Source organism: Ranitomeya imitator, chromosome 7, assembly GCF_032444005.1.
Source record: "Ranitomeya imitator isolate aRanImi1 chromosome 7, aRanImi1.pri, whole genome shotgun sequence".
Classification (NCBI taxonomy): domain Eukaryota; kingdom Metazoa; phylum Chordata; class Amphibia; order Anura; family Dendrobatidae; genus Ranitomeya; species Ranitomeya imitator.
In genome coordinates, this window is record NC_091288.1 from 95,259,403 (window position 1) to 95,282,639 (window position 23,237).

The window sequence follows — 23,237 nt, forward strand, 5'->3', positions numbered from 1 at the left end:
TTCCCTTCAAGAGACTTAGGGTACGGTTTAGAACAGGAGAACGGACTAATATATAATATTATATCCCATAAAAATTAGGCAGTGCTTTATCAAAAATATTTTATAAAGATGTTATAAATGAGACAATTGCAAATGTGTACAAGGGTAATTATAACATAAAGGGAATAAATGAGAAAAAAGCAACACTTACATGTTCAAAGCATGACAGGCAATCAGGCTAGTGGAGTTTTTCCCATACGTCCCAGCTCATTTGGACGTGAGCAGGGCTCTTCCAGGAGAAGACCAGAAATCAAGCAGAAAGACTGAGCTGGGGATGTGTGCCACAACTTAATACCTTAAGGCTTTGACATCACAGAAGGGCTGGCTTATCCAGACCCTCCTCTCTCTACATTCTGAGTACTTCAATCTTAAATTTATCTACTTGCTATAACTTCGCTACAAAACATGACAGAGTCAGACTCAACCTATCATTCATCTCGGATTAACGTGAGCATTCTAATGAGATCAAATATGTCCTATCTGGGATACATATTTACAGAGAAAACCCTACTTCTTTACCAGACGGAGTTAGAAGCCCGAGTTTCAAGGGATGGGTAGATACACCGAGTGAGGATAAGAATATATATTTTCGTATTTCTAGCTTAAATCGTTTGCCTAATATCTAACAAAAACTAAACAAAGAATCTTTCATGGATCCTTGAAGTTTCTACTTCACTGATAGCTGAACAAGAGCTTACACAGGAAATGCCGGTCGTAAATTCCGTTCGGCCATAAAACTCCCCACACTCTCTGAGAAGGAAAGCCAGGAATTGGCAGCTACAAACTGTTACTCCAAGAAGGGGGGCTTAGCCCACGCAGGCTAGCAAGAGAACTACTTATGATATTTCATACCATATCGTGACACCTCCCCCTTTTGGTGTGCGCTAGGGAGGCAGGACCTGATGGTTCTCCTCCATGCGCACCTCAGCAGGTTCACCCTGGTGGGCCAACCCATCACCCTTGCCATGCTCTGGCTTCAGGGTGTTCCCGCCTACCCGGTGCCCCAGGTAGTGAACCTCCCTCATGCCCATCTGACACTTTCCCGGCTTGATAGTCAGTCCTGCTTGGTGAATTCGCCTGAGCACCTCCCTGAGATGCTGCAGGTGTTCCTCCCAGGAGGAACTGAAGATGGCAATGTCATCCAAGTACGCCACGGCGTACGTCTCCAGTCCCTGAAGCAGGAGGTTGACCATCCGCTGGAAAGTGGCAGGGGCATTCTTCATGCCGAAGGGCATGACCATGGACTCGTACAGTCCAAAGGGTGTGATAAAGGCGGACTTCTCCTGCGCCTCGGGGCTCAGGGGAGTCTGCCAGTATCCTCGACTCAGATCCATTATTGTTAGGTATTTTGCGCCAGCTAACTTCTCAAGCAGCTCCTCGATGCGCGGCATGGGGTGCGCGTCAGAGGCTGTGATGGCGTTGAGCCCCCTGTAGTCCATGCAGAACCGGGTGGTCCGGTCCTTCTTTGGCACGAGAACTACAGGTGAGGCCCATGCACTCTTTGACCGTCGAATCACCCCCAGCTGTAACATCTCATCGATCTCTTGGCGCATAATCTGCTGCACCTGATCAGAGATTCGATAGGGTGTTCGCCGTGGTGGGGTGTGATTCCCGGTGTCCACCTCGTGGACTGCTGAGTCCTCCCAGGTCGGTTGGAAAACACGACCCAGAAGGGTTCCAGGGTGGTTTGCAACTGCACCCGCTGGGGTTCAGTTAACGAGGCGCTTAGCTCCACGTCCTCGATGGACCCATTGGCCTTGGCTTGGGCCAGCAAGTCCAGGAGGGTGTCTTCCTCACCGTCTTCGGGCAAGCTGCAGACCGGTAGGATGAAAGGTTCACGTTCGTGATGAGCCTTCATCATGTTGACGTGAAAGGCCTTTCGCCTACCCTGAGCGTGGTCAAGCGTGACCACGTAAGTGACCGGGTTGAGCTGTTGGTGGACGACGTACGGGCCCTCCCAGGCTGCCTGAAGCTTATCCGTTGGTACGGGGACCAGCACCCACACCTTTTGACCCACATGGTAGGTCCGCTCCCGGGCGTTCTGGTCGTACCAGTGCTTCTGATCAGCCTGAGCCTGCGTCATGTTGTCATGCACCAACTGCGTCAAGGTCTGCATCTTGTCACGGAAGCGCATGACATACTCCACTATGGACACTTCAGAAGGGTTCGGCTCCTCTTCCCAGGATTCTCTTACCAACCCAAGGGGTCCCCGGAATATTGTACTTGTTTTCATTAAGTATACCCCTCCTCACATGTAAAGCGCCATGGAATAAATGGCGCTATAACAATAAATAATAATAAAAATAATAATAATTTACATCAAAGTACGTAAAAACAAAAGGCAAGGTTTGACTACTGTGTGTAGTTAAAAAAAAAAAAAAAGAAATGCGCTTTAGAGCAGTGCAGTAGTAAACCTGGGATGCACATATCCAATGTCACTGGTGGCCATCTTCATTGCATCATAGTGTTCTCTTATCCATTATATATGTGTGCTCTTCTGAACAGCCAGGTGGCACAAATTATGGCTGGGGCATGCAAATTTTACCATAAACTTTTATGGAAATAGAATTATGATTGCACCACTAAATTAGAAACTTTACACAATGTATAATAAGCCCGACATAATATGCAACCCCAAATGGTGGAGAAATGCATTATGGTTATATCTTTTGTTTTTCTATTTTCAGAGTTTTTGTTTTTATTTTTTTTACATTTGATTAGTTTCGAAATCCATTTCTGTTTAAAAAGAAATAAATAGAAAAATAAAATGTGTGCTGTTTCTTCTAAGAAATGATGAGCAGTAGAATAACCCCTACAGACTGAGTGGAGCCAATCCACAGCTGTCCGGCACTATGCAATGGTTTGTTTTACCGTGAAATTGTTAGGTGCTTTCTGTCACACATTAATTTTTGCTTTGTTCCAAATCCCAACTTACAGGAAACAGACTAACCTCATCACGTTCCACCCACCAAGGCTTATTATCTGAGAAATGGGAATTCACCATTGCTGCTAGCGCTTCTCCTTCCCCAGTCCTGAGGAGAACCTGCTTATATACGGTGAAGGGGATTATGTTTCAGGAAGTGTAACCTTAGACTAGACTGTAGTAAAATGTACCTGATTTATCACAAGGACTCACTGCTTTTGGATACATTTTGGGCAAGATTCAGATTCTCTAGTATGTTTACATGCTTTTAACGCTTAGTTTAAACTGAAATTTTGGTTTTGGTACACGGTCTCACATTTTTTCCTCTTGCCGACATCCGCCACACATGCACAGCACAAGTAGGTAGTGATTGTATGGAGCGAGCTAGTGAGATGACGTGATGCCTGTGGCTTGAAAGAAGACCATGAGTTTTACTGAATGCAGCAAAAGTACCACGTATGGTGTCACCGCATTCAGAAAAAGTCCAATCTATCAAAATATAAAAATAATTAACCCAAACGGCAAACAATGTAAATGTAAAAAAATGTAGTATTAATACAATACAAGATTGCCTTGTGCAGGCGTGTACTACGGAGGACAGAGAATGAACGTCAATCCAATATTGCAGCCAGCGGGTAAGGAAAGGGTGAATCAAACAACCAAAAACCCCGCCCCTATGGCTGAAGATTGTCCCCTCCAAATTCAGGTGACAGAGTCCCTTTAACTTCTGATTTTTTTCACCACTAAAAAAATTAAAACATCTGAACATTTGTGCAATCACCATAATCAAACTGATGAGCAGAATCATTTTGCGAGGTAATTTTTACCACACAATGTACACTGTAAAAACAGCCCCCAACACTCGGTGTCACAATTTCACGGCACTTGGAATTGTTTTCCTGTTGTCCACAAAAACACTAGTCCTCATATGCCATGTGGACAGAAAAATAAAAATTATGGTGCTGGGAAGAAGGGGAGGGAAAGACAAAAATGCAAAAACAGAAATTTGCTGTGGTTGGAAGGGGTTAAAAAACTAAAATTTTGCTAAGTCACACTTTGCTCCTACTAAGACAAATTCCCAGGCCAAGGAAAGCACAAAAATGTTATGTTATATAAACATTGCAATCTATCAAAATATGGAATAGCAAAAACGAGTAATGATCCACTGCATCGTTTGGGAAAAAATTGCCTGTGTCCTTTAGGGGTTAAGAGACCATTTCAATTGCTTCTCAATAAATAATAATTGCAAATATGGATGTGCAGTTGTCCAGTATATAATTTTTTTTCCCTAAAGAAATTGTATGGGTAATTAATATTGATGACTAATCAAATCTATGGAGGCCTGACACCCCCATCAATCAGCTGTTAATAGATAAGGTGGTGGCTTGATGTAAAAATTGCCATTGCTGATATTAATGACCTATCAATATAATATTCAAAAATTCCCAGCAAACAGTCTTGAAATCACAGAGGATGGCATAATAAGAATAACACTCTCAATATGCCATCGGCTCTGCTTGAAGACTGGATTCTAATATCACATTGAGATCAGCGCATTCTTGTCTTTGTGGTTGGTATTAAACAAGGATTGGGCACAGAACACTCCATTCATTTCCAGTTTGCAGCCATCTCTACACCTTGTTCTTTACATAGACTGTATAATGAGGAGGATGTCTATAAACCCTTTCATAATTGGGGAGATTATTTGAAACTGATGCAAATTGGACAGGGTCGGATTGCCAACCATCCAGAAAATCCAGGATAGGCTGTAAAAATAAGGCATTTTTTTTCTGTTCATAAAAAAAGCCTTGACGTGCCCTTGATTTTTTAAAACTATTTTGATTTGTGCAAATAGTTGTGACTGTAAATATCATTTTACAGTTCACAATTAATGCAGTGTGATGCAGTGACCCCTGTTACAGCTAGGGTGCCCTGCATGTGCTCCTCAGGACATGGATGGAGGCATATCTGTAGTTGTAATGGTTGAACTAGCCACACACACCTCCCACCTATGGGAGTGGCTACAAGTATATAATGTGACCATGTGGTCACATGGGGAAAGATGGATGGACCTGAGTGGTCCGTGTGCCAGGTGCTGGAGGGCCTCTGTGTTGGGAGGTCCTGGGAGTAGGACTAGATCCCTGAAAAGCACATGGGGGAGGCCTTGGACCTGGGGGCCTGTGTGTTGGACGGCCCCAGATGGGGATGGACGTCCTGAATAGTACACAGAGAGGACGTGTGTGCAGAGTCCGTGATGGCACGTCGTTTGGGGAAGCTACAGCCCGTCTGAGGATCTGGATTGTCAGGAGGCCTGGTGAGCACGGCATTGCCCGGGATGGTGATCCCAGTTTGGCAGCTTTCCTGAGAGAGTGAGTACTGACAGGAGTCAGTGAATGGAGCAGAACCTCCTAGAAGGTAACCCAGTGTATGGGGAACTGTGCCGTCACCCACGGCAGCTAGTCAGATAAGGATCAGCATGTTTAGAGACCGCGACCCAATGTCATGTGTGCTATATGACGAGGGACATTGATGAACTGTTCGGCATACGGACACCCATGGTAACTGGACGAAGTGAGAGGTCCAGCATGTTTAGTGTCTGTGAGATAAAGCCAAATATGAAGTGTCTAAAGATAAAGCTGCAACTTAATGTCACCGTTTTGTGCCTATTGTGTTCTATGAAGTGTATATGATGAACTGTGCATAATTAGGTTTATGGTGCCATAATAATCCATGTGGACTGTTTAAGTAGAAAACCGTGCCTAAGTGCTTGAATCCCGTGCCAAGCGAGTGTCCCCAATACACTCAGTAAGTGCAATCTTACAGCAGATAATGTGTTATATTGGAATGCAACGTTAATATCAAATAGTAGAAGTATGGGTTGTAGACTTATTAAAAATATTAATGATTTATTTTGGTTTTCCAGTGTGTCTGTAAAAAATGTTGTCGGTCTTTGGTTTTGTAATAAGCTGTCCAGAAAAAAATAAAAAAAACATGTTGGCATCGCTGACAGTGGTAGTTCTTGCTGACCAATCTGTTGGATGATGTAATTTTACACAGGGCTTTTGAAAAGTTAACTGTTTCACAACTGCCAAACCACTTTAAACATCCAGGTCACATGCAGATTACTCAGTAATGATGTTCTAAAGCATCATTGCATAGTGAGCAGCTGAAAAAGTGGGGATCTGGGTGTCAGAAACAAATAGACTCACCATACAGATGGTGCAGTGGGTTTGTTACAATCTTTACCTTCCTGATCGCTATTGATTAGGAATGTGTGTATTAGGATGCTGTGTATTAGAATTGATGTGTTAGGACGCAGCAGCTCCTGCTCCCTCCTGGCACACAACAATCACATAATCAGTGTTACCAGGAGAGGACACAATGTCAGTGCTTCGTTATCTGCATCAGAAGGCACTGACAGTGCTTCCTCCTCTGTCCCGTGACTGTGTGATTGCTGGGTTCCAGGAGGAAGCAGTTACTGCTCAGTCCTAATGCACAGGGTCTTAATTCACAGAACTGTGGCTAGAGGAGAAAGCAATGTCAGCAGTTCTTAATACACATTATTAGGTGCTGAGATTGTTTCCTCCACTGGTCCCAGCACTCATGTTATTGCCGGGTGCTGCAGGGAGCAGGAGCTGCTGGGGTCCAACAGACCCGGATCAGCTCTATTCAACTGGCAGGGTACTGCTTGCCATATAATGGGCACTAATGTACACAGGGTGCTCATACCACAGCTCCTGGGCAGGGGAGGAAGAAAAAGAATATACAGACATTACAGCAGGGGATCACAGCTAATTCTTTCTGTGAGGTAAAACATTTCCCTCTCTTTTTTAAACAATGTTTTACTTCAAACAAGGAATCAGCTGTGATCCCATACTGTAATGTCTGTATCCTCTCTTTTGCTTCCTCCCCTGCCCAGGAGTTGTGGTATGAGCAGACCATGCCCCTGTACAGTCAGACACAGCCATTACACAGTACACAGCAGGGGCACATTTATAAGATTATTTCAGCACTGGAACATTTTATTTAAATACATCTGATGTGGAAATTATTATCATTTCAAAATCTATTAATTAAACTTTTGTTCAGGGAAAGCCCTTTTAGGCTACGTTCAGACTAGCGTTGTGCGCCGCTGCGTCGGCGACGCAACGCACAACGCATGTAAAAACGCGGCAAAACGCACGCAAAAACGCTGCGTTTTGCGACGCGTGCGTCGTTTTTTGCCGAAAATCGGACGCAAGAAAAATGCAACTTGTTGCGTTTTCTTGGTCCGACGCTTGCGGCAAAACGCAACAAACAAAAACGCATGCGTCCCCCATGTTAAACATAGGGGCGCATGACGTGTGCGTCGCCGCTGCGTCACCCGACGCACACTAGCACAACGCTAGTCTGAACGTAGCCTAAACTTGTTTGCATTGGAGTCAATTAACAAAATCCATAAGTCCTGTAACAGCAAAACTCTACTCACGGTGAGAAAGAAATGGCAAATAAGCCCAAAATGTCTCCAATAAAAATGCTTTTGTGTCTAGGTGTGATCAATGTAAAAATAATGCAACAATTGGACTCACTATACCAACTACCTCAATCATCATATATTGGTGTGTTCTGCGCACTCAGACCTCCACCAATCTTTATTACTCATATTGTTTAGTGTCAGACATATCATTCAGTCTTGGGTTTTTACTGAAGCTCCACTTCATGTAGCATATTTGTATCATTCTTGGAGAAGATTCTCCAATATTGATCTAGGAAAAGTTAGTCCTTCTTACTAAAGTTCTATCCCTCCCAGGACAACATCTGCAAGGAGTTTGTATGTTCTCCCCGTGTTCCCGTGGGTTTCCGCTGGGTTCTCTGGTTTCCTCCCACATTCCAAAGACATACTGATAGGGAATTTAGATTGTGAGCCCCACCAGGGACAGCAATGATAATGTGTGCAAACTGTAAAGTGCTGTGGAATATGTTAGCGCTATATAAAAATAAAGATTATTATTATTATTATAAGGAAAGTCTGGTCTACATGGCCAATGAAAGTTCTCAGTCAAACCTGCTGAAAACTGTGTTTTTCCAGACTCATATTCTTTTCTTCACATGTCTATGCATAGTCCAAGTTCACCCGTGTCAACCTTATAGCTGCACCTATAAATAATAGCAACAGCTTGTCCAGTTTCTAGACTGCGGATTATGGTTCAGTGGCTGTGACGTATTGATGTGCCTTGCCTGACTTATTTTCATGCTTTGAAGAACTCTTATACATGGTTTAAAGCCACTGCAATTGCAAACAAAATCCAGCAGCCTTTCATGAAATAAACTTGCAAAGATCTTGCAATGATTTATGTGAAAATCAGCAGACATCCAAAGCAAAATATCTCCCCAATCCCAGCAAATGGTAGACTGCAAAATAATAAAAAAACATTTAACTCCACATTCCAAAGACCTCAGTTAGTCAGATTTTCCACATCCTATGGTCTAGGCATCATGTGTAAAGACGTTTAACTGTGCATCTAATAATGACTAATTTTACAGCAAATATTATTTTTACGTTGCTAAGTGTTGAAGATTAGGTATTTAACTGATTGAAAGTGAAATAATGATATTTTTCTGCTTTTTTTCAACTTTCAGTGGCTGATGAAAGTAATATTGCTTCTATTAATGGTCACAAGGAAGGTAAGGAATTTCTACTGTCCTGGGCATTTTTTAGAATACATATTGTATACTGTATGAGAACTTTATTTCTGTTAATAGAAATGTATAAATATTTATGACATTGGGCGGATTTATAGCACCACTTTGGCATTTTTATATTTCACCGCCGGAGTGGAATTACTAATAGATATTCCTTGTCTGTAGTAAAATTCTCACCAGCCGTCGTGTTCTGTTCTTCTTGCCGCCCCTCCGGTCATCTTCTGCTAGCTGTGACCTACCGTATGCTCCAGAAGTCACTTCTCAATGTAACTCTATGAGAGCAAGAACGAGGCTAGAACAAGGATCTTGTAGACTTACATTGACAGCTTGTGACCGTTACCAAGGACTTCCGCTCAGTCAGCAGCTGTGGTCACAAGTTGATGGAATGGGACCGGAGTGCCACCGGAAACAGCAGAAGACTGATATGTATTTTGCTAGGAACTGACAACAAGAATTAGTAATACCACAACAGTAATGAGGTAAAAAAAAAATCCCGGATTGGTGCTTTAGTAAAATCATCTATGTTTTAGACAGTGCAGACTTAGGGTACCGTCACACTGAAACGACGCTGCAGCGATACGACAACGATGTCGATCGCTGCAGCGTCGCTGTTTGGTCGCTGGAGAGCTGTCACACAGACAGCTCTCCAGCGACCAACGATCCCGAGGTCCCCGGTAACCAGGGTAAACATCGGGTTACTAAGCGCAGGGTCGCGCTTAGTAACCCGATGTTTACCATGGTTACCAGCGTAAACGTTAAAAAAACAAACATTACATACTTACATTCCGTGTCTGTCCTCCGGCGCTCTGCTTTCCTCTGCACTGTCAGCGCCGGTCAGCCGTAAAGCAGAGCGGTGACGTCACCGCTCTGCTTTCCGGCTAGCTGGCGCTGACACAGGATGGAGGAGGAGTGCAGAGAAGCACAGCGCCGGGGACACACAGCTGAAGGTAAGTATGTAGTGTTTTTTTTTTTTACGTTTACGCTCGTAACCAGGGTAAACATTGGGTTACTAAGCGCGGCCCTTCGCTTAGTAACCCGATGTTTACCCTGGTTACCAGTGAAGACATCGCTGAATCGGCATCACACACGCCGATTCAGCGATGTCAGTGGGAGATCCAGCGACGAAATAAAGTTTCAGATGATCTGCTACGACGTACGATTCTCAGCGGGGTCCCTGATCGCTGCTGCGTGTCAGACACAGCGAGATCGTAAAGATATCGCTGGAACGTCACGGATCGTGCCGTCCTAGCGATCAAAGTGCCACTGTGTGACGGTACCCTTAGACAAGTCTTAAAATGCACCAAGTTTTATCACAGTGGCTCATGCAGGTTGACACATTTGTCAAAGGTTATGACTGCCTCATCTGAATTTTACAAGACCTATTAGTTGTCTTACTTTGGTTCAATAAATTGTAAATTGTTTGCTGAATTTTGTCTCAAGATATAAAAATTTTAGAATTCTCATTGGTTTGACACATACCGTCTGGTAGCCTCTATGTTGATACAGGGAAAATATATACCTTCATGCCATGTTAGGCAATATATATAAAAATAATAAAACTTTAGAGTCCTCTGAGACTGATAAACTTTAGAGGACTCTCAATTTTTTTATTTTTCTATCTACTGGCTAATATGGTACAAATATATGCATTTTTCTTGACTCAAGATATCAAAGGTTACACCATATTCCTTTTCAATGCACTATTCCCATTGACTAGCATTCAGGGTTCCCCAACATGACAGTTGTGTGGCACAAATTCAGACAGAATCCTGTCACATCTAGCTTTATCAGCATCATCATGTTTAATTTACAGTTACTATGGCCAACAGAAATGGCTAGTTGCCAGAGATGTGAGTTTCTGTGACCTTTTTTATAGGTTAGTGGGCATGCAGGGCTAGGTTAGTATTAGATCTACTGTCTGCAGTGACTTCTATAATAAGCAGAATGGTAGACAGAAGTTGAAATGTTCTCTTCTAAAAAGAAAGGTGTGGATGGCATAAGCATGGTGTAATATGGACATACTTACCCTGAGACATTGCCTGGATCATTTGCAATGTATCTGCATATAGTTCCTACAAAGTGTTCATTGTAGTATTTTCCCTTTTTTACAACCTGACATTGCTGGTCCATTGAATACATTATATAGCTGCTGTATAGCACTAATATGATGAAAAAGACGCAACATAGCCGTGCACCTGCCCAACCTGCTGCCATGATCCTGAATTGTCACTTGTGCAAAATATTTGGTTACCTCTGCCTGGCTGCCTAGTACCATAGCACCTCTGCATGGCTGCCAACGTACCAGGACAGAAATGCCCAACTACAGTGTTTTAGATAGGATTAAAGCACTTGAAAATGCCAGAGACGATGGCACTGTTCCTACTGTATGTGTGTGCCAATCCCAATGAGGTAGTGCAGTAATGTCAGCACTGCAATGCATCATGCTTTGGTTGATTAATTTATTCCTGCTGCCAGTGTGTGCAGATTATAGTGTCTTGGGCTGTAGGTAAAGCTGAAAAATGCATGAAAATGCATGCAATATATGGCAGTACATATACAGTACAACGTAAATGCAAGGTCAAGACATCATAAAAGCATACATCAAGAATGAATGTGTCCAGCAAGGACTTGAGGAAACCATCGTCCTTAAAAAAATATATAGACAATGTACTGAGATCTGTGGAATTAATCTATGTACCGTAATTGAATATGTGTGGCCAATTATGGAATTTAAGTTTAATATAACAGTTATACAGAAAATTGGTACTACATGACATTCACCCCACATGGTTCTGCTGTATGAAAGTATCTACTATATAATTGTCTAAGGGTCTATTCCATCTTTCTGTCTGTCTGTCTGTCACGGATATTCATTGGTCGCGGCCTCTGTCATGGAATCCAAGTCGCTGATTGGTCTCGCCAGCTGCCTGTCATGGCTGCCGCGACCAATCAGCTACGGCCAGAGTCTGATTAGTCCCTCCCTACTCCCCTGCAGTCAGCGCCCGGCGGCCGCTCCATACTCCCCGCAGTCACCGCTCACACAGGGTTAATGCCAGAGGTAACGGACCGCGTTATGCCACGGGTAACTCACTCCGTTACCGCCGCTATTAACCCTGTGAGACCAAGTTTATACTATTAATGTTGCCTATGCAGCGTTAATAGTAAAAATATCTAATGTTAAAAATAATTAAAAAATAAAAAATAAAAAATCATCATATACTCACCCTCCGGTGCCTTTCCCGCTCCTCGCGACGCTCCGGTGCTAAGGATGGTATGCGACAAGGACCTTCCATGACATCACGGTCATGTGATCGCGACATCATCACAGGTCCTGCGCGCCTACCTGAGAAAGACCTGCCATGACGTCACGGTCACGCTACTAGTCCCATCCTGCTATGCCTGCTAAGGTGACAGCTAGCCGATGATGGGACATTAGTAGTCCCATCATCCGACTACTGTGTAAAAACAAAACAAAAACACCTACACACATATACAGTACATACATATAGACATACAGAACATACAACATACAGTATATACTTACCATACAGCTAATCCCTGACTCCCTCGATCACCTGTAAAAAAAAAAAAAATGTAGTAAACCAACAATATACTCCCTGTTCTGCCATAATCAATTTAATAACAAGTGTCCCACGACGATCTCCTGTGGAGAGCTGTCACATCGGCAGATGGAGGTTGCCAAATTCATTAAAATTAGCCAATTGGGCCATTGGCTGCTAAACACGTAGATTATGATGGTTATCTGCCAGTGTAAGCAGGTCTTAAATTATCATAACCCTGTTATATGTCACCGGCTTAGACGTAAAATAACACTTTTTGTTACTTTGTATTGCCCTTTTTATGAATAGCCAAATAACACACACAAAACTTGAAAACTGTGATTGAAATTGTGGATGACTTTTGTAATGATCCATGCTTTAGTGGCTTTATTGCATGAGTAGAAGAACAGCATTACAATGGCCACTACTGCCAGAGAAGTAATACGATATCTTACATATTATATGTAATGATCCAAGAAGTAGCAGAATGCAGCATTGGAGACCAGGATAATAACTACAATTCACTGCTTCATTTCTCAATGTACCGTAATTATCAGAGGAGAATTAAACTATAGTTATGTTGCTCCATATAGTAGGCACATATCACACTTATGCCAGCTTTATTTTCTCTCCGTGAAAGAAAAACTAAGGCTAGGAATTCACAAATCCATTTATTATTATGAGCTGTCAAGTTTAAATTCATTTCTAGCAGTGAAAATCCGTTAGTATGAGTACATTAAAAATGAGCACACTGCTCAAAAAGTATAAAACTACTAATAATAACATAATAAATTACATAATAAAAGAATATCATTTTAATAAAATACTGCATAACAAATAAATACACTTATTTTTCTTCTGCACTTCGAAAACTGCATTAAGTTTTCTTTAATATGCTCTTTGGAAGTATCTTGCTTTCCTACACACTAATTTTTATTCCAGCTTCACCAAGGGAAAATTTATTTTACTTTGTGTGTTCAATAGAGCATTTTTTTCAGTAGATGTAGATAACAAAATAACTTTTTTTGCTCCTAGGAAGGTTTCTGAACAAATTTCTTGTTATAGTAAGCATTTACAAGAACTTTTGATAATTAATGCCACTGTTTCAGTTATACAAAAAAAATGTTCCCAAAGACTTGTTTGACTAATTGGAATATTTTACTGCAGTTTATGTCTGCTATATTGCTTGTAGAAACTACAGGTTTTTTTTCTAAGGCAGGAAGCACTGGATCTACTATATTAATTGGTGCATAATCTCAGCTTTGTAAGAAGAGAGATTGTTTGCCTTGCTGAAATGATGTAGCCATAGTAAGTCTAGTGGTCACACCCGGGTCCTGAGAGGAGCCAAAGTTGCATTTGCCACATACATGGTCACCAGTAGAACAAATGGCTGACTGTTCCATGTTTGCCTTGCCCTAAGATCTCTAACATTACTCCTCGACTCGGAAAAAGATTACGGCAATGGCCACTAGTCATTTAAAGAGTTGCTTCTGATACATGCTTGTTTCTTTGGCTTAAATGTATCTTCTCACAATTACAACTTGTTACCTCTTCACAGGACAGTACATAAGTTCCAGTCTGTAATTACCTTAATTTGCAGACTATAAAACTCACGTGTGTCCCCAAAATTTTAGAGGAAAGTGGGGAGTGCATCTTATAGTCCTGATGTACCTGCATGTGGATGTGATGGGTGGATGGCAACAGGGGAGCTGGTCTCAGGAGGCAGGAACCAGCGCTGGGGCTGTAACGTGTGCCTGTTATTAAATACAGTGAATATGCACTGCTCACATCCGCCTATGACGGGGTTTGCGACACAGCAGAAAGAGTGTTATGAAAGGCAATTCAGTACCACAATGGACATAGCGGTCAGAGCACATACAGTGATCTGACAATAACCCAAAATCATAGAACGAGCTCTGAGACGTGGGAACTCTGCAGACCGCAATCCCTAATCCTCTCCAAACAACACTTGAGGCAGCCGTGGATTGCGCCTAACTCTGCCTATGCAAGTCGGCACAGCCTGAGAAACTAACTAGCCTGAAGATAGAAAATAAGCCTACCTTGCCTCAGAGAAATACCCCAAAGGAAAAGGCAGCCCCCCACATATAATGACTGTGAGTTAAGATGAAAAGACAAACGTAGAGATGAAATAGATTCAGCAAAGTGAGGCCCGACTTTCTTAACAGAGCGAGGATAGAAAAGGTAACTTTGCGGTCTACACAAAACCCTAAAGAAAACCATGCAAAGGGGGCAAAAAGACCCTCCGTACCGAACTAACGGCACGGAGGTACACCCTTTGCGTCCCAGAGCTTCCAGCAACAAATTAGACAAGCTGGACAGAAAAAATAGCAAACAAATAGCAAAGAAAAACTTAGCTATGCAGAGCAGCAGGCCACAGGAATGATCCAGGGAAAAGCAAGTCCAACACTGGAACATTGACAGGAAGCCAGGATCAAAGCATTAGGTGGAGTTAAGTAGAGAAGCACCTAACGACCTCACCAGATCACCTGAGGGAGGAAACTCAGAAGCCGCAGTACCACTTCCCTCCACCAACAGAAGCTCACAGAGAGAATCAGCCGAAGTACCACTTGTGACCACAGGAGGGAGCTCTGCTACAGAATTCACAACAGTACCCCCCCCTTGAGGAGGGGTCACCGAACCCTCACCAGAGCCCCCAGGCCGACCAGGATGAGCCACATGAAAGGCACGAACAAGATCGGGAGCATGGACATCAGAGGCAAAAACCCAGAAATTATCTTCCTGAGCATAACCCTTCCATTTAACCAGATACTGGAGTTTCCGTCTAGAAACACGAGAATCCAAAATCTTCTCCACAATATACTCCAATTCCCCCTCCACCAAAACCGGGGCATGAGGATCAACAGATGGAACCATAGGTGCCACGTATCTCCGCAACAATGACCTATGGAATACATTATGTTTGGAAAAAATCTGGAAGGGTCAGACGAAAAGACACAGGATTAAGAACCTCAGAAATCCTATACGGACCAATGAAACAAGGTTTAAACTTAGGAGAGGAAACCTTCATAGGAATATGATGAGAAGATAACCAAACCAGATCCCCAACACGAAGTCGGGGACCCACACGGCGTCTGCGATTAGCGAAACGTTGAGCCTTCTCCTGGGACAAGGTCAAATTGTCCACTACATGAGTCCAAATCTGCTGCAACCTGTCCACCACAGTATCCACACCAGGACAGTCCGAAGACTCAACCTGTCCTGAAGAGAAACGAGGATGGAACCAAGAATTGCAAAAAAATGGCGAAACCAAGGTAGCCGAGCTGGCCCGATTATTAAGGGCGAACTCAGCCAAAGGCAAAAAGGACACCCAGTCATCCTGATCGGCAGAAACAAAGCATCTCAGATATGTTTCCAAGGTCTGATTGGTTCGTTCGGTCTGGCCATTAGTCTGAGGATGGAAAGCCGAGGAAAAAGACAAGTCAATGCCCATCCTACCACAAAAGGCTCGCCAAAACCTTGAAACAAACTGGGAACCTCTGTCAGAAACAATATTCTCTAGAATGCCATGTAAACGAACCACATGCTGGAAGAACAATGGCACCAAATCAGAGGAGGAAGGCAATTTAGACAAGGGTACCAGATGGACCATCTTAGAAAAGCGATCACAGACCACCCAAATGACTGACATCTTTTGAGAAACGGGAAGATCAGAAATAAAATCCATAGAGATATGTGTCCAAGGCCTCTTCGGGACCGGCAAGGGCAAAAGCAACCCACTGGCACGAGAACAGCAGGGCTTAGCCCGAGCACAAATCCCACAGGACTGCACAAAAGCACGCACATCCCGCGACAGAGACGGCCACCAAAAGGATCTAGCCACTAACTCTCTGGTACCAAAGATTCCAGGATGACCAGCCAACACCGAACAATGAACCTCAGAGATAACTTTATTGGTCCACCTATCAGGGACAAACAGTCTCTCCGCTGGGCAACGATCCGGTTTATTAGCCTGAAATTTTTGCAGCACCCGCCGCAAATCAGGGGAGATGGCAGACACAATTACTCCTTCCTTGAGGATACCCGCCGGCTCAGACAAACCCGGAGAGACGGGCACAAAACTCCTAGACAGAGCATCCGCCTTCACATTTTTAGAGCCCGGAAGGTACGAAATCACAAAGTCAAAACGGGCAAAAAACAGCGACCAACGAGCCTGTCTAGGATTCAACCGCTTAGCAGACTCAAGATAAGTCAAGTTCTTATGATCAGTCAATACCACCACGCGATGCTTAGCTCCTTCAAGCCAATGATGCCACTCCTCGAATGCCCACTTCATGGCCAGCAACTCTCGGTTGCCCACATCATAATTTCGCTCAGCAGGCGAAAACTTCCTGGAAAAAAAAGCGCATGGTTTCATCACTGAGCAATCAGAACTTCTCTGCGACAAAACAGCCCCTGCTCCAATCTCAGAAGCATCAACCTCGACCTGGAACGGAAGCGAAACATCTGGTTGACACAACACAGGGGCAGAAGAAAAACGACGCTTCAACTCTTGAAAAGCTTCCACCGCAGCAGAAGACCAATTGACCAAATCAGCACCTTTCTTGGTCAAATCGGTCAATGGTTTAGCAATACTAGAAAAATTGCAGATGAAGCAACGATAAAAATTAGCAAAGCCCAGGAACTTTTGCAGACTTTTCAGAGATGTCGGCTGAGTCCAATTATGGATGGCTTGGACCTTAACAGGATCCATCTCGATAGTAGAAGGGGAAAAGATGAACCCCAAAAATGAAACCTTCTGAACACCAAAGAGACACTTTGATCCCTTCACAAACAAAGAATTAGCACGCAGGACCTGAAACACCGTTCTGACCTGCTTCACATGAGACTCCCAATCATCCGAGAAGATCAAAATGTCATCTAAGTACACAATCAGGAATTTATCCAGGTACTCTCGGAAGATGTCATGCATAAAGGACTGAAACACTGATGGAGCATTGGCAAGTCCGAATGGCATTACTAGATACTCAAAATGGCCCTCGGGCGTATTAAATGCAGTTTTCCACTCATCGCCTCGCTTAATACGCACAAGATTATACGCACCACGAAGATCTATCTTGGTGAACCAACTAGCCCCCTTAATCCGAGCAAACAAATCAGATAACATTTGCAAGGGGTACTGAAATTTAACCGTGATCTTATTTAGAAGGCGGTAATCTATACAAGGTCTCAGTGAACCATCCTTCTTGGCTACAAAAAAGAACCCTGCTCCTAATGGCGACGATGACGGGCGAATATGCCCCTTCTCCAAAGACTCCTTCACATAACTCCGCATAGCGGCGTGCTCAGGCACAGATAAATTAAACAGTCAACCTTTTGGGAATTTACTACCAGGAATCAAATCGATAGCACAATCACAATCCCTATGTGGAGGTAGGGTATCGGACTTGGGCTCATCAAATAAATCCCGGTAATCAGACAAGAACTCAGGAACCTCAGAAGGGGTGGATGACGAAATAGTCAGAAATGGGACATCACCATGTACCCCCTAACAACCCCAGCTGGACACAGACATGGATTTCCAATCTAATACTGGATTATGGACTTGTAGCCATGGCAACCTCAACACGACCACATCATGCAGATTATGCAACACCAGAAAGCGAATAACCTCCTGATGTGCAGGAGCCATGCACATGGTCAGCTGGGTCCAGTACTGAGACTTATTCTTGGCCAAAGGCGTAGCATCAATTCCTCTCAATGGAATAGGACACTGCAAGGGCTGCAAGAAAAACCCACAACGCCTAGCATACTCCAAGTCCATCAAATTCAGAGCAGCGCCTGAGTCCACAAATGCCATGACAGAATATGATGACAAAGAGCAGATCAAGGTAACAGACAGAAGAAATTTTGACTGTACCGTACCAATGGTGGCAGACCTAGCGAACCGCTTAGTGCGCTTAGGACAATCAGAGATAGCATGAGTGGAATCACCACAGTAGAAACACAGCCAATTCAGACGTCTGTGTTCTTGCCGTTCAACTCTGGTCAAAGTCCTATCGCACTGCATAGGCTCAGGTTTAAGCTCAGGTAATACCGCCAAATGGTGCACAGATTTACGCTCGTGCAAGCGTCGACCGATCTGAATGGCCAAAGACATAGACTCATTCAGACCAGCAGGCATAGGAAATCCCACCATGACATCCTTAAGGGCTTCAGAGAGACCTTTTCTGAAAATAGCTGCGAGCGCACCTTCATTCCACTGAGTGAGTACGGACCACTTTCTAAATTTCTGACAATATACCTCTATTTCATCCTGACCCTGACACAGAGCCAGCAAATTCTTCTCTGCCTGATCCACAGAATTAGGCTCATCGTACAGCAATCCGAGCGCCAGGAAAAATGCATCGATATTACTTAATGCAGGATCTCCTGACGCAAGAGAAAATGCCCAGTCCTGAGGGTCGCCACGCAAAAAAGAAATAACGATCCTAACTTGGTGAACTGGGTCACCAGAGGAGCGAGGTTTCAAAGCCAGAAATAGTTTACAATTCTTTTTGAAACTCAGAAATTTAGTTCTATCTCCAAAAAACAAATCAGGAATAGGAATTCTCGGTTCTAACATAGAATTCTGAACCACAAAGTCTTGAATACTTTGTACTCTTGCCGTGAGCTGATCCACACATGAAGACAGACCTTTAATGTCCATTGCTACACCTGTGTCCTGAACCACCCAAATGTCTAGAGGAAAAAAAGGCAAAACACAGTGCAAAGAAAAAAAAATGGTCTCAGAACTTCTTTTTTCCCTCTATTGGGAATCATTAGTACTTTGGGCCTCCAGTACTGCTATGAAAGGTAATTCAGTACCACAATGGACATAGAGGTCAGCGCACATACTGTGACCTGGCAATAACCCAAAAAACAGGAACGAGCTCTGAGACGTGGGAACTCTGTTGACCGCAATCCCTAATCCTCTCCAACCACACTAAAGGCAGCCGTGGATTGCGCCTAACGCTCCCTATGCAACTCGGCACAGCCTGAGAAACTAGCTAGCCTGAAGATAGAAAATAAGCCTACCTTGCCTCAGAGAAATACCCCAAAGGAAAAGGCAGCCCCCACATATAATGACTGTGAGTTAAGATGAAAAGACAAACGTAGAGATGAAATAGATTTAGCAAAGTGAGGCCCAACTTTCTGAACAGAGCGAGGATAGGAAAGGTAACTTTGCGGTCAACACAAAACCCTACAAAAACCATGCAAAGGGGGCAAAAAGTCCCTCCGTACCGAACTAACGGCACGGAGGTACACCCTCTGCGTCCCAGAGCTTCCAGCAAGCAGAAAAAAACAAATTGACAAGCTGGACAGAAAGAAAAACAGCAAACAAATAGCAAAGAGGAACTTAGCTATGCAGAGCAGCAGGCCACAGGAACGATCCAGGAGGAAACAGGTCCAATACTAGAACATTGACTGGAGGCCAGGATCAAAGCACTAGGTGGAGTTAAATAGAGCAGCACCTAACGACTTCACCACATCACCTGAGGAAGGAAACTCAGAAGCCGCAGTACCACTTTCCTCCACCAACGGAAGCTCACAGAGAGAACCAGCCGAAGTACCACTTGTGACCACAGGAGGGAGCTCTGCCACAGAATTCACAACACCTCTCCAGCTGAACTGACCTCCTCCAAGGCTCCTCTATCACCTATACAAGATTTGTATGTGTGTATGTATATGCTTGTATATGTATGTATGTGTGTGTGCATCTGTGTATGTACAGTGTGTGTGTGTGTATCTATGTGTATGCTTATGTGTGTATCTGTGTATGCATGTACAGTATATGTGTATAAAAATAAAAAGACAGGCAGTGGATGGCACTAAAGTGTGTAATTTTACAACAGATTTTTGGACTTAGCAATATTTGACAACCAGGTGTCACGTAGGCTTAGGGTATATGGTGCTCTGCATAAATAACTAAAGAGCTGTATAGTCCACATCAAAAGAAGAAAAAAAAAAAGAAACCCGTAGAAGCACTTGTAGTTCGAAACGGCCGTCGTCCAGCCTCCATCACCACACCCTCCTGTACACCTGATGTCCTAATGGTTGTATGCACATTTCTGTTCCAATAAAAGCACGTTTATGCAGCTTCTTCGGGGTGAGTGCCGCATATATTTTTCTTCTTTTGATGTGCAGTATATGTATATGTGTATGTCTGTGTGTATAAGATGTGTGTATCTGTATGTGCGATACATTTGTATGTATATACAGTATGTATGTTTATGTGCATGTATGTACAGTATGTGTCTGTGTGTACGGTATGTGTATACTTTGTGTATTGTGACAAAACACTCTGGGATCGCCTTTGCTGGGGTCAAAGGACACGTGGTTTGTGCATTGAATCTGAGGCGTACAGCAGGTTTCTGAGCAGGCTGACCTCAGCTCAGATTTATTAACGTGAAAGCAACACAAAAAACAAAACATAAAAATAATCCCTAGCCTGTCCGGCACTAACTAAACAAATACGTTGCTATCTCAACAACTGGGGGGGCTTCTCCCACCCAGCTAACATCATACAGATCTTGAGCAGAGCTCTTCACTCACGTTTGTCTCACACAGGCAGGCAATCTGTGTGCCCCAGGCAGACACTGGAAACACCCAGCTGGTCATCTTTTATTCCTGCAATCATTAGCACCCTGAAGATACTGAGTGGCCTAATTCACATAGGACAAACACCTGGGCGAGATATACCTGCCTCTATCTACCACACCAGCATGAGTCTTACATATCCCCCCCCCCTTGCTCAGACCACTCCGGTCGAGCAAGAACACTTTTGAAACAGTGCACTCGGGATAGGGCATCGGCGTTCCCCATCTGCACCCCAGGGCGGTGCTCCACCGTAAAAGAGTAAGCCTGCAGGGCAAGGAACCACCTGGTTACCCGACTATTACGGTCCTTGTGGAGGTGCATCCACTTGAGAGGGGCATGGTCTGTGACCAGCCTAAACTTCCTACCAGCCAGGTAATACTTGAGGGAGTCGAGAGCCCATTTAATGGCTAGGCACTCTTTTTCAACCACGGCATACCTCTGCTCATGTACATTCAGTTTCCGACTGAGATAGAGGACCGGGTGTTCGACTCCGTCCCTCACCTGGGAAAGTACAGCTCCGACACCAGTATCAGAGGCATCAGTTTGTACCACAAACTCGCTGCTGAAATCAGGAGTCACTAGTACGGGCTGAGAGCACAAAGCCCGTTTCAGGCTGTGGAAGGCCTCTTCAGCAGCTGAGGTCCATTTTACCATGACGGAACCCTTCCCCTTGGTAAGATCCGTCAAGGGAGTAGCCATGGCTGCAAAATTGGGTATGAACCGGCGATAATAGCCGGCAATCCCCAGGAAAGCCTGCACTTGTTTCTTGTTCACTGGTTGTGGCCAGCCCTGAATTGCCTGTATTTTGTCGATCTGGGGTTTAACCACTCCTCGGCCAATCACGTAGCCCAAGTATCGGGCTTCTTCAAGCCCGATGTGGCATTTCTTGGGGTTTGCCGTTAAACCTGCATCTCGCAGGTCATCAATCACGGCTTGTACCTTCTGGAGATGAGTTTCCCAGTCCATGCTGTAAATTACGATGTCATCCAGGTAGGCAGAAGCGTACTGTCTGCGAGGCCTCAAGACTCGATCCATCAATCTCTGGAACGTTGCGGGAGCTCCGTGAAGTCCAAACGGCATATAGACATACTGGAACAGACCTTCCGGTGTAGCAAATGCCGTCTTCTCTCTGGCCGCCTCGGCCAGAGGAATCTGCCAGTACCCCTTTGTTAAATCCAGGGTCGTAATGTATCGGGCTTTACCAAGCCGGTCGATCAACTCATCGACCCGGGGCATAGGGTACGCATCAAATTTAGAAACTGCATTCAGTTTCCTAAAGTCATTACAAAACCGGATGGAGCCATCCGGTTTAGGTATCAACACAATTGGACTGGACCAGGCGCTGTGTGACTCCTCAATGACTCCTAAGTCCAACATTGCCATCACTTCCCGGGAGACGGCTTCACGGCGGGCTTCCGGAATCCGGTAGGGCTTCACATGAACAGTGACGCCAGGCTCTGTGACAATCTCATGTTTCACCAACTTCGTCCGGCCAGGTTTTTCGGAGAAAAACTGTCGGTTCTGTAACAAAAATTGCTTAACCTCAGATTTTTGTCGTTCTGAGAGAGTCTCAGCAACCTGCACCTCTGGTACAGTAGGTGAACAAACCGGACGGGGCAGATCCGCCGTTAGGGCAGAGCGGTCTTTCCAGGATTTTATCAGATTCACATGATAAATCTGTTCCGGTTTTCTCTTACCCGGCTGGTACACTTTATAGTTCACTTCACCAACTCTTTCTCGGACCTCAAATGGGCCCTGCCATTTCGCCAGGAATTTACTATCCACCGTAGGGATTAGGACCAACACCCTATCGCCGGGTGCAAATGTACGGACCTTAGCGCCTCTATCATAACTTTGCCTCTGGGCTCCCTGGGCCTGTAACATATGGTCCCTAACAATGGGCATGACAGCGGCAATACGATCCTGCATTTGTGTTACATGGTCGATCACCGTTTTAAAGGGAGTGACTTGACCTTCCCAGGTTTCTTTTGCGACGTCCAGCAGTCCCCGGGGACGACGGGCGTACAACAGTTCGAAAGACAAAAATCCTGTGGAAGACTGGGGAACTTCCCTAATGGCAAACAGCAAATAGGGTAACAAGTAATCCCAGTTCTTCCCATCTTTGTCTATCGCCTTCCGGAACATCTGTTTTAAGGTTTTGTTGAAGCGCTCAACCAGGCCATCTGTTTGAGGGTGATAGACAGACGTACGGAACGGGTCTATTTGTAAGAGCCTGCAGAGCTCCTTCATTACCCTCGACATAAAGGGAGTCCCCTGGTCGGTGAGTATCTGTTTTGGAATTCCCACCCGACTAAACACTCGTACCAATTCCTTGGCGATCGTCTTGGTAGCTGTGTTACGCAAAGGGACGGCTTCCGGGTAACGAGTGGCATAGTCCACGATGACGAGGATAT

The 23,237-nt window shown here is 44.3% G+C and overlaps 1 protein-coding gene across 7 annotated transcripts in view; it reads left to right on the forward strand.

Annotated features, from left to right (window-relative positions):
• PARD3B (par-3 family cell polarity regulator beta) overlaps positions 1–23,237 on the forward strand; it is a 2,197,040-nt gene that overhangs the window by 825,465 nt on the left and 1,348,338 nt on the right. For all 7 annotated transcript variants that reach the window (XM_069733662.1, XM_069733664.1, XM_069733663.1 and 4 more), the window contains exon 16: positions 8,582–8,626. In XM_069733662.1, the coding sequence (XP_069589763.1) occupies positions 8,582–8,626 (45 nt within the window). The remainder of the gene's footprint in view (positions 1–8,581; positions 8,627–23,237) is intronic.